General features: G+C 44.6%; 1 protein-coding gene across 1 annotated transcript; it reads right to left on the bottom strand.

The window, feature by feature from the left end:
* Positions 1-1135: 1135 nt before the first annotated feature.
* Positions 1136-2029, bottom strand: LOC133019905 (odorant receptor 131-2-like). Its single transcript, XM_061086497.1, has one exon. The coding sequence runs from the start codon at positions 2018-2020 to the stop codon at positions 1136-1138; it is 885 nt and encodes a 294-aa protein (XP_060942480.1). The 5' UTR covers positions 2021-2029.
* Between the last annotated feature and the right edge of the window lie 10532 nt (positions 2030-12561).

Genomic DNA, 12561 nt, shown 5'->3' with positions numbered 1-12561 from the left:
CTCAACCTTAAGATGTCAGAGTTAAATATGATCTTGACCAGTTGAAAGAAAGAAATCATTGACCAGTGTAAGTGGTGGAGAATGAATGAACATAGAGGGATAAAACCTTTTTATAAACAGTCTATGGATGAAACACTTGTTTGATTAACATGGAGGTCACGATGGTGTGTGTGTGTGTGTGTGTGGGGGGGGGGTGGTAGGTTCAAAGCTGGGGTCTGAACATGAAAAGAATCCAGTTTTAACAACTCAATTTTAAATGGAATGAAAACATGTGACACTATGAAGACCAACACAAACGTGATATGCAATCATTTTATTTCATGTTGTGGTGATACAGCACAGGAGCTTTTCTTCAAAGACAATCTGAAACGTTTCTGGAGGAACGGAAGAAGGCAGAAGCTACAGCCGCACGTTAGACGAGGATGATGCAACTTGAATCCTATCCTTTTGAACTGTTAATGCCTAATGAAGTGAACTAGTGAACTTAGGATCAGGGTCATATCTGAACCACACCTCCACAATACAACCGTCTGACTCAGCCTTTTTTCTCCCCTCTCTCCATTCTTCTTCCTCTCTCATCACATCCCACCTCCCTTCATCCTCGTTCAGCTTTTCTCCTCCTGCACTCGTCTCTTCCTACTCGTATTCAGTCTGGTGCACACCTTTTCTCCTTCTCTGTACCATCTGAGGCCTGTGATCAGCTCGGGACCCTTTTCTGTCTGAACCCGACTGATCCAGAGAGAAACCTGAGCCTGAAGTTTCCCCCAGTTACAGTCAAAACATCCAGCAGCCCAGCCAGCGGGTCTGAACCAACCTGACGCCGATATCATCTCAACCTCTCCGTCCTGTCAGGTCCCGACGGGTCCCGACGGACTCGGGTGGGAAACAGACGGATGTTTAAGCTTCACCTCCCCTCAATGTTCAACACTTCCACTTCCATAAACACCTTTCAATGACAGGTCGCTGTAGCCGGATCTGATTGAAACAATCATAATTTTGACAGGATTCTATTCACTAAAGAAAAAGAGACAAACTGATGAGACTCAGACTTTTGGCCTGAACTTTACATTAAAGTCAAATGCTGGAAATGTTGGCATTTTACAAGCAGCATGAGTTTAACAAGTCAATACATGTGTCAGGGTGAGACCCCAGCTTTGAGTTTCAGTCGACAGCACAGATGGTACAAGAGCACAGGCCTGGTGGTCTTATCTCTGAGCCCATAGATGAGAGAACTCAGACATCTGGGGAGCATGATGACGAGCACATATAAAGTATTTAGGATGATCAGAAGTATTGGCCTTGTCACAATCCTTGCAATGGATCCAACGACAGAGTTGTGTATAGTTGATAAGAGGATGAGGCCCAGCTGCACCAGATGCAGCAGCAGGGTGTTACGAGCTTTACGAGCTGAAGCTTTGTCTGTAGACGCTGACCTGGCTGCCACCATCACACCGATGTAGGTGGATATGATCACTGCAGCCGCTGATACAAACACAATGCAAGTGAAAGCTCTGTCATAATCATCAGACATCGGCCCAAGAGACATGGCATGGGATGCACAAAAGTCTTTCATCTGCAGAGTGTCCAGGTCTTCGAACGGGAAATCTAACAGCAGCAGAACGTGGACGAGGATGTTCAGTGAACTAATGGCCCAAACCACCATGATGGCCAGTGCTGTGTTTGTGATGGTGATGATGGTAGCGTGTCGCAGCGGCTGGCACACAGCTACATATCTCTCCAGAGACATCACCACCAGAGTGAGAGGGGATATTTCAAGTGTGATATTAGAGAGCATAACCAGAACACCACACACAGGATACGACAGCCGTGTTCTACAGACAGCCAAAATGTACAATAACTGGCCCACTGTCATCTGCACGGTGTCGGCCACCAGGAGGTTGAACAGGAGGATGTAACGAGAGGACTCACGAAACACTGCTTTGCTCCTCAGGGTGAACAACATGGTGACATTAATGAAGAGGAAGATGCAGCAGGGCACAGAGGTCACAGTGCCCAGCATCACTCTGTGCAGCAACGCATCACCAGTAGTAGTGTTGGTTTGAGCTGTACTTGACATCTCAGAGAAGCATTTACCACATGAACAGCTAGAGCCTGTTGATGCAGCTGGAAAACAACAGCACAATGAATCTCTTCATCTGTCCCCTGTATTCTGAGAACAGTGGAAAAAACACAAAGAGGCTCATCGAGTTGCATCCAAAACCCAAAAGCATTCACATTTCCCTTTGCAGATCATTAGCAGGTCAGTGTGTGTCTGTGTGTGAGCAGCTCTGCTGAGGCAACATGTTCCCACCGTCTGTATATCAGCTGCACAGGACGTCACATGACTCTGACATGTGACCACGCTGCTAGTGCTCGTAAACAGGACTGCACACAACTAAAGACGCTGTGGGAATATTATAATGATAATAATATTAAAAAGTACTTTCATTATTAATATTAATGTTATAAATATGAATATCATTACTATTTATGATTAAATGGCTTGTCACTGTTATTGCTTTGTACAAACTCATTTCACTTTGTAATATTTTACGTTTGTTTTCCTTTCCCCTGTTTCCTTTGATCCCTCCTGGGAGACCTGAAGCTTTCAGAAGGAACTTGAAAGTTGAAAACTGTCGCAGTGATCTGAATATGACATCTGCATTTTTCTGAATTCCTGCAGCATCTATATCAGTTTGAATTTGAACACATTTAACCATCGAATTTGATAATTTTTGCAAAATGTGTTTTTTTCCCGGCATAAGCGGTTAATGGAATAAGAGAAGGACAGTATGTGTCACTAAGCTGTGAATAATTATGATAATATCTATTTACGGAGCATTTCAAGCAATAAAAAAACGCAAATGATCGAGACGTGATGATCTCAGAATCTTTAAAAGTTGGACAGATTTCCAAGATAGTTGATAATGAGAGTTAAAACATACAAGCTCCCCCCCGCAACCAGCTTCCCACTGTTGGTACATGGTTCTTGTGAAAACACAGGCCTTCTCTTGGGCCTGTGCATATGTGCAGTCAAAAGCCTGAAAGCACATGTTTCTTTGTTCTTGAGAAAGCACAGGGAACTCACTCTCCCAGGATTCCTCAACTTCACACAGAGGTGTGAAAAACCACAAGGGGTCACTCCTATTGGTCAGTCTGGCCCTATGACCTGTGAGGTCACCGGGCCAATATACGGACAGATCTCCCTCTGTTCATTCTCTTTTCACCAACCTTCCCAGGAGGAAGGCTACCGGTCTATCTTCCTGCATCGCCGAGGGAGAGGCCGGGCTGCTCCAGCTCAAAACTTCTCTTCCCATCCAACAAGAGGAGCACAGAGGTGCAGCTCCCAGCTCATCTCACTAAGGAAACCTCCACGCATCTCAAGCTTTTCCAAACTCCTAGCAGCGACTCGATGTCCTGCAGGTAAGATTCAACGAGCAACTGAGCCACAGCTCGACAGAACCGTGAGTTCAGAACCTTACGACCAACAAGCAGACTTCACACAACCGACAGGACAAACTGCGAACTGCACAGCAACTTCCTTTCTCCCTTTCTAAGGACTGGTAACATAATCTGGGCTTAATAATTATATTAGGGTAAGCAAGACTGTTAAAGTGATTCTGTGTGACGTTTATACGTTTGATATTTGTTGTGATATTGTGGTTATAAGTTATTTGAAAGTTAATTTTAGTTATGTCCATCACAGGCTTCCTCTCTCTGACTCTCATTCTCTGATTAACAGCTACACAGACACACGCATATCTCCTCACCTCATTAGCTCAGACCCCCACTACATGTCGTAAAACCACTTCTGAAGGAAGGGGGGCCGTTAACTAGAGGGGGGGGCCAGTGACCATTTTGAAAGCATACTAAGGAAGGTGTGAACTTTTAATTAAGCCACCATCTTGGGAAGCACACTGACTTACATAGACACACACACTCACATACACATCTTTGTTTAGCTAGTACGTTTGTTAGTAATTTGTGTTTTTATACTTTATTATATTCATAATAAATGTTTGTCTTTCACAAATGTTCTTTCATTAATGATGCATAAGTGAATTTTGCCAACCTCTACACTGTCAGGTTGGATGTAGGATTGCGCCGAGGAAGGCTGCCGTGTCTCGAGCTCTCCCATAGCTCTGCTCTTTTTTTCTCTTTTTTCTATATTGTTGTTTTTTATTCTACTTTATAGAATACTACTTTACTACTTCTACTTTATTCTCCGTACCTGGAGCACCTCATGATCAGATGCCGGCCTTATTACATCACGCGGGAGTTTACATCGGTCGTCATAACAGCTGTGTACATCCCGCCACACGCCGACACCAACCAGGCGCTGGACGAGCTGCATGCGGTTATCGACAGGACAGTGACATCACGGCCCGAGGTTGCGTTTATTGTGGCCGGGGATTTTAACAACGGCAAGATGAGGAAAGTCCTGACGAGATACTACCAGCACATCAGCTGTCTGATGCGCGGCGCGAACACGCTGGACCATGTTTACACTCCCTTCTGGGGTGCGTATAAGGCCCTCCCCAGCCCCCATTCGGCAAATCAGATCACGTTTCAGTTCTGCTGCTGCCTTCCTATAGGCAGAAACTCAAGCGTGACAGACCGGTGACTCGGACCATTCAGCGGTGGTCCGACCAATCAGACTCGGCTCTTCAGGACTGCTTCAGCACGACGGAGTGGGGCGTGTTCCAGGATGATGACATCAACACGTACACGGACGCGGTCATCTGCTACATCAGCAAATGCATCGATGACGTGGTACCCAGGATGTCTGTACGAACATTTCCAAATCAGAAGCCCTGGATTAATGGTGACGTCCATGCTAAACTCAAAGCAAGGACCGTTGCCTACATCTCAGGGGATCTGGAGGAATACAAGAAGTCCAGGTACGCGCTCCGGAGTGCTATAAGCAGAGCTAAGAGACTGTACAGGGACAAAGTGGAGTCCCACTACAAGGGCTCCAACACCAGGAACATGTGGGCCGGACTGAGAACCATCACAGACTACAAAGCTAAGACCAGCAGTGCTGATGATGTGTCTGCATCTCTCCCAGAGGATCTGAACACTTTTTACGCTTTGAGAGCATCCCCCCGGCTGTGGTGATCGAAGAGGCCCAGGAGGACTGCTGCCCCCCCGTCATATCCAGGGCAGACGTGTGGAGATCTCTCAACGAGCAAGGCACCTGGACCTGATGGCATCCCCGGCCGAGCTCTCCAGGTGTGTCCAGATCAGCTGGCAGATGTGTTCACAGACATCTTCAACCTGTCCTTCCTCTCTGACTCTCTGGACCCTCTGCAGTTTGCCTACAGGTCAAATAGGTCGACTGCAGATGCCATCTCCCTACCCTCCACACTGCCCTCTCCCACCTGGACCAGAGGGACACATATGTGAGAATGCTGTTCATCGACTACAGTTCAGCATTCAACACCATCTTGCCCATGAAGCTCGTCACCAAGCTCAGAGACCTTGGGCTCACATCGCCCTCTGTGAGTGGATACTGAACTTTCTGACGGGCAGCACTGCATGAAAAGAAGCGTTTGTGTCAATCTGTGTCGCAGAGAAGTGTTGGCACATCCTTCGGTTAACGACTTTCACACGTATCTGCAGGCAGCAAAGGAAACGCTCAGGGTTCCTGCAGTTGTCAAGCCTGTGAGCTGTTGAGATTTGACCCCCCTGCTCCAACGCCTAGAGGACGCTTTCATATGCAAATGACAATGCTCTGAGCTTCACAAATGCAAATGCAGTTTCCCTGAGAGCAGATAACACCAATGTGTAAGAGGCACCAACAAACTATCTGGCTGAGTAAACCAGGCTTAAAATAAATATTAAACCTGAAATTTTAAATTGTTCTTAAGTAAGTAAGTGTGCTATAATGAATTATATTGTATACCACGAACAAAGGTCAATGCAGTCAAAAGAAATGAAACAATGCACTTTATTTCAAATTTTTATTGTCATCCAAAACAATCCTGAATCTCAACAACTGTACAGAGTGGCATGATTACAGTCACTTTTTCAATTGTGCTGGTTAAATGCACAGAGGAAGTGTTAACCGGAAGTGTTATGCTTTTTGTAGCTCGTTCTATGTCTCTCCTGTGCTGCTTCATGTACTATTGTCATGTCGACTTTTTGTTAGTTTGTTGTGCATGTCTGCTTTGGTGGGCTACTGCCTCGATGTCTAACACATATAGATGTCCTCTATAAGTCCTAGTCTACCTTTTCAATTTGTGTTTGTTTGATGCTGACTCTTGTTTGTCCTGCATGCTTCATGTATTTTAATGCTTGAACTACTGAATACTTGTATGTGGTTATAATTAATGTTTTATCTGTTGCTTTTCTATGTTCTTTTTTAAAACTCTTTCTGTTATTTGCTTATTTGCTTTTTAGGGAGCCTATTGTTACATCTGGCCAAGGACTGCAGATGGAAACTAACCTTCTGGCTAAATCTGGCATATTTACAGAAATGTCTATTAATATGCACTGTCCCTGTCAAAATAAACAAACAAACAAACCACACCTCTACCAGCAAATAAATGATGCTGGGTATGATCATCTGTGTCCTGTAAGCTCCAAACTTCTACTGGCTTTCCATAAAAATATCTGTCCTCCCAAAATACTGGCATCAAATTCACATGTCAATGGCAAACTAAGCTGTTCCATGAATTATAAATGGTACCTTTTCACCACTACTTTCAAAATTGCTATGAAACATTCATTGATTTAATGATTTATTTTTTCAGTGTAATATTTAATCCCCCATGGACTGCACAGTGACAAAACACAGCAGCCGGCTGTTTGGATACAACATACATCTCCACTCAGTTTGATTATTATTTTAAATATAAAGGAGACACAATATAGAGCTTAAATTCCTTCATAATTTGAACTTCAATTGTCTAATTGTTGTTATTAAACTTTCTCAGTATTCCATTAAAACAGTCAACACTTTTATCCAAAGCGACTTACAATAAGTGCATTCAACTATAAGGTTACGAACACAGAACAGCGTGAATCATGTGTGTAAATGTACTAAACACCACAAAAAATAAACCTGGCCTCAGTCACATACTCATCCTATATGAAGTAACCGCTGCTCACGTCACCCGCTCGCGTCATCAGCTGATGGACTCGTCCAATCACAGCCTCGTAAACGCCGTGCAGCAGCGTCGAGTGTCCCGCAGACAGGAAGCGGGTCGTGTTTAGCTTGTCCCGTACGAGTGACTCTGTCTTCGGGGTAAATAACTTGCTGAAGTCGACACGACGCTGTTCCCTGGAGGAGAAGATGAGTGCGTGTGGAGGCAGAGCCGCGGGCCCGGTGTGGACGAGTCGAGGCGAAGAAGACGGAAGCACAGTCCCTGAGTTAAGGTGAGAGCTAAACGGAGCCGACATGCTATCTATCTATATTAATAATTGAGAAAGGGGGGCACCACCCTGGTTTCCAGGGACCAACATATCAAGCTATAATTATCAGTCTCATAATGATAAATGTCAAATTAATAATGTCAATATTTTAATATTAACGATTACTTAATAAACAGTGAAGGCTTCTAAGTTCGAGCACAGGCAATCATAATCCAGCTGTATTCACACACTTATGCACTAATAATCACAGACTACAGATACTTTAATTACAAAAGTATTTATTAAAAAGGGGAAATAAAGTTATTATGTTATTCAATGATTTATCATTTTAACAAGCTCCGATATTTCAAAGATAAACACAGCAGCAGCACTTATCACAATTCAGACAATACATGTAAAACCGGCGGTCTACCTATGTATGTCTGTCCCTATGTGTGTGTGTGTCTGTGTCAAAGTGTCTCTCTGTGTGTATGTGTCTATGTGTGTGTGTGTGAAATAAAATTAGTGTTATTTAATGATCCATCATCTTAACAAACTCCCATATTTCAAAGATCACAACAGCAGCAGCATTTATCACAATTAAGAAAACACATGTATTCATCTATGTGTATCTGTGTGTGTGTGCATCTGTCTATGTCTATCAAAACGTGTGTGTGTGTGTGTGTGTGTGTGTGTGTGTGTGTGTGTGTGTGTGTGTGTGTGTGTGTGTGTGTGTGAGAGAGAGAGAAAAAGAAGGGGGGCGTGGCGATGACGCAGTCACATAGTGACGACACATCCAAGATGGAGGCCGACAATGTTAGGCTTAAAACTACAAAACAAAATGGCGGGTTCGTTATGAATTTAGAGCCAGAATTGAGGGCGGGTCTACCGATGAATAATCTCAAATGGCCGCCGGACCACGTGTGAGGCACAAAGGAGGAGGTGGAACAAAGGATTCTTTGTTCTGGTTTAGCTTTGGCTTCAAAATGGCGGCCAGATGTTTTCAGGCCCTTTAAATATAGATTTAACTGTTACATGAACTGTATTCTAAATACAGATCGGAACGGGTGTATAGGTCGGTTTAGAAGGAGAGGGAGAGAGAGAAGGCATGCAAGGAGAGTTCAAAGAAGCTCTTAAAACACGCCAGAGATAGATTAACAGTGATTTAACCACTCAGCCCCAAGCGGAGGTTGTGGGCTGAGGTTCTGATCGGTAAACTCACTGCAGACTAACACAGACGTTAACAGCGTGGCTGGAGGCTTTCCTCGCGGCGCTCAACCACTAACACAAAACCCGGAAATGAACCGGAAGTAGCGGCTCGTAGTAGCCGGTTAAACAATGAGACTCAGCGGTCTCGCAACAAATACAATCAAATATTAAACAATATGCTACGTATCTGCCCAGATAATCAAGTCTCTTACTGTACAACCCTCGCGATGTGCCTGCGCGAATGTGTCAGGGGCCAGTGAATCACGTGGTCTCTCTCACGAGCGGAGCTCCGGGCTCGGCCGCTGGACCGGAAAAGGAAGCGAATTCTTCTTGCTGCCCTGACGGAATGAAACTTCGTCTTCTTCTGTAGCAGCGGAGATCGTGCTGCTTTACAGGAACGTGCGGCTGCTTGTAGCCGTTGTAGATCGTGTTGGGAAAAGAATAAAAGTAAAGTCCGTGTCTCACTCGTCTCGCGAGTGAGATTCCTGTCTGGTCTTTTCAGGTTAAAACAGGAAAATGTCCTTTCAAAATAAAACGTCAACTAAGATAAAAGAATAAATGAATGAAATGAATTGAAATGAATAAAACAAACGTCTTATCGCCTCCATTAGCTTACTGGGTCGACTAGGAAGACCCCCGTGGGGGGGGGGTCTAGTGGCGACGTCAGCATCGGAGGAAAAAAGAAAGGTTTCTGGGAGCACAGCCTTTTTAAGTCATGTTCCAGGTGACTCCCCCCTGGGAGGAGGGGTCAGGGGTCAGTGTGGCCCCCGGCCAATTGAGTTGTCAGGATTTGGCCCCCAGGGGCGGGCTTACAGTGGGGGACCCAGGAAGTGATTTTCTCTCACATGGAGATAAGATCTCCATGCTGGATTTTTAAATGTAAGGGGTCTCCTGAGGCGAGTCCCAAGTTTTACGAGCCTTTGTTCTAAGTCAGATCACTGGGCCTTCCCCAACAATATAAACTACTACAAGACACATTGTGTCTGAAAGTGAAAGGTGACGTATTTGACTGAACAACGCACCACACGTTGTCCACCAGCAGGACGGAGCCGTCTGGCATCATGGGAAGGTACGAGGCGTTCAGGTTCGGCAAAATGCGAACATCCCGAATCCTCACCTCCTCCTGAGAAGACTCAGTCAACACTGTGGGGTATAAATACAGTTTTCAGTTTAACTTTTATTAATCTAAAACCATTCCAATAACACGTGGTTCCTTTAGAGCCTGTCCTGATGCTGGTGATCGTCCAACCTGACGTCTGGTTTCTTTTCCTCTTTCAAAGTAAATTTGGGATCAGACTAATTCCTGCCTCTCCCTCTTTTCTCTATCACACCAGGAGGCAACAGAAACATAAAGCTGAATACAAAACCATCTGGTACCTTTGAGGACAGCGAGGTGTCTCCCGGAGACGGTCATCTGTTTACAGCGGACGGTTGGCGGCGGCAGGACGGTCAGAGTGGTGCTCACTGTGGAGGACGGGGGTTAACGCTGAGGTCAGAGGTCAAACTGAAAGTGTATGAATGTGTGTGTGGTGTACCCTGAGCCTTGAAGGTGTTCAGGCTAATGGACATTTAGTAAATGAACCAGAGAATCGTTTGCTTCCTTTATGAAATCTTTAGTCAGTAGTGATATTGACGTGGTTTGTCCTTGTTGGTATCTCCATCTACTTTCTTTGGCCCTGATCCCGATTCAACTATCTACCAATCCCTTAACTCTATTTACCTAACTGTTGATGAAGGATTAGCTTTCTACGTTCAGTACAAATTATCTTCCATTAGTTTGTTCCAAGTAGTGGAACCACTTTAATGCTAATAATCTTAAATTGTTAATCTGATTCATGTTGTTGTCTGGTATCGAGCAGGTCGTCCATTAATTAGAACGTTTTATCATAATTATTATAATAATAATACATTTTATTTGTAGAGTGCTTCAAGAAAGTCAAAGACACTTTACACAAAGTTCAGTAGAGAATCTAATGTCTTTGCTCATTAAGGGACAAGTTTCCTCAGCTCACAGGTTGTCATGTTGTTTGTCAGCTGTAAACACTCAGGGGTGTCACACAGAGAAATCCCTTGTAGACCTTTCCCCAGATATCTCATTTAGACACATTAAATATTCAAAACCTCATTCTTTCAGTAACTATTGACATGATTAATGATTCCTCTGAGTAATCATCAGAGGGGATCGAAGTGGAACAAGCACAAACAAAGTCTTCAGCAAACAGAGAAAACTTAACTTCAGTCTTCAAGGTCTGAATCCAAAACTTGTAAATCTGAGACGTTTCAAGTTTCCTTTGGCAAAAGTTTTCTAAGTTTAAAGTTGGGCTGCAACAGAGAGGATCACCTGAGAGTTTCCTCCCTGGTGCAGGAGGTGAAAGATCCTTCAGCCGTGGTTCACTGAGGGGGGGCTCATGTATAAAGTACATCACAGGAGTTCAGACGGGAAAAGACAGGGGGATGCAAGTGATTTCATTTAGGAACTATTTCATAGATGGAAGTATCAGGTTTAATGATTTCATTAACGTGTGATTTAAAATTCAGTTTGGATCGAATGTGAAACCTGTTTTTTTCATACTGGTTGCCAGGCGACGGAGGGATGGTAGAAGTTCGCCTGCTGATCGGGACTGAAAAGTATGATTTCTGTTTTATTTGAATTTACCTGAAGGAAGTTAAATGACATCATTTCTCTGATGCAGATCCATCACATGTCATTAAGCCGTTTAGGGGTCGAGTATCTTGCCAAAGGGCACTTCAGCAGGCTGATGGGGAAGACTGAGGATCGGACCACCGAACTTCTGGTTGGAGGTTGACCGCTCTACCCCCTCAGCCACAGTCGCACCACAGTTACACACTAAGCAGCTGACATTGTCTGGTTTCAAAAATCATCGGCATCGCAATGATACGATATCCCATTAAAATGGCCGATGACGTTTCCTATTGAGAGCAGGTACAGGGAAACTAAAATGGGAACAGGAATCAAACCTCTCTCTGTCTGAGAGACTCTAAGGGCAGCTCCAGATCTGCCCACTCTCCGATAAAGCTGCTCGGACAGAGGCTGAGGAAGGGGATGCTAGCAGGAGACGCTAACTGTCTGTAGCTCAGTGGTCAGATGCTCGATCATCAGTCAAGTGTTGGAATGTAATGTGGATTGTATATAATCAAGTTAAGGCAAAGTGATGCTATGCTATGCTATGCTATGCTATGCTATGCTATGCTATGCTAAGATATGCTATGCTATGCTATGCTATGCTATGCTATGCTATGAATCGACCCAAAGGATACTTGTCTGTGTGACTTGTTCCAGAAGGCCCACAAGGTGATGCCTGAGTTTAGGTTTATATCATCTGTGGAATAACTTTGACCTGACAGCCAGGAGCACTCAGCCAATGAGAGGCGCTCATAGCTGAACACACGGGTTTGGACACTCGTAACTTTATACACACCAGTGAGTGTCTGAAGCTGTCAGTCACCACATGTCAACAGTTCTTAAATCATCCATCAATAACTGATCAGAGCCGAGCTGATCAGAGACATGAAACCTTGTGTGTTGATCCAGATGCTTCTCACGTTTGGAAGCTGTCCTGTAGTCCATCTTTATTTGAAGTCATTGGCACGAAGACCTTGAGGACAGACTGGATGTCCATGTCTTTGTGAACTAAAGGGACATGCTCATTGTGAATTTACTGCCCCTCCCCATCATTTCGCCAGGGAGATAGATGTTCTTCTAGAAATCACTTGACCAGGGAGCTGGAGACCAGTGGAGAGATGATGCAGAAGGTGTCAGCCAGTGTCTGGTGTCACGTGATGTGAGGGTTCATATACAGTGTGAGGACAGGAGGACGCTGCAGACAAGCTCTGCTCACATGGAAACCAGAGGAGCCACGACCAGGCGTCTCCGCTGACAGCCCCTCTTTACTGTTGTGGGAATACGAGCGAGAAGAAACCTGTGTTACTGCTTCATTGACTTTAACAGGTTCATGTCTGTGATGCTGGACTAAA

The sequence above is a fragment of the Limanda limanda genome, chromosome 14, assembly GCF_963576545.1.
Source record: "Limanda limanda chromosome 14, fLimLim1.1, whole genome shotgun sequence".
In the NCBI taxonomy this organism is placed as follows: domain Eukaryota; kingdom Metazoa; phylum Chordata; class Actinopteri; order Pleuronectiformes; family Pleuronectidae; genus Limanda; species Limanda limanda.
The sequence above is the reverse complement of the archived record's forward strand: the minus strand, read 5'-3'. Positions and strand labels throughout refer to the sequence as shown.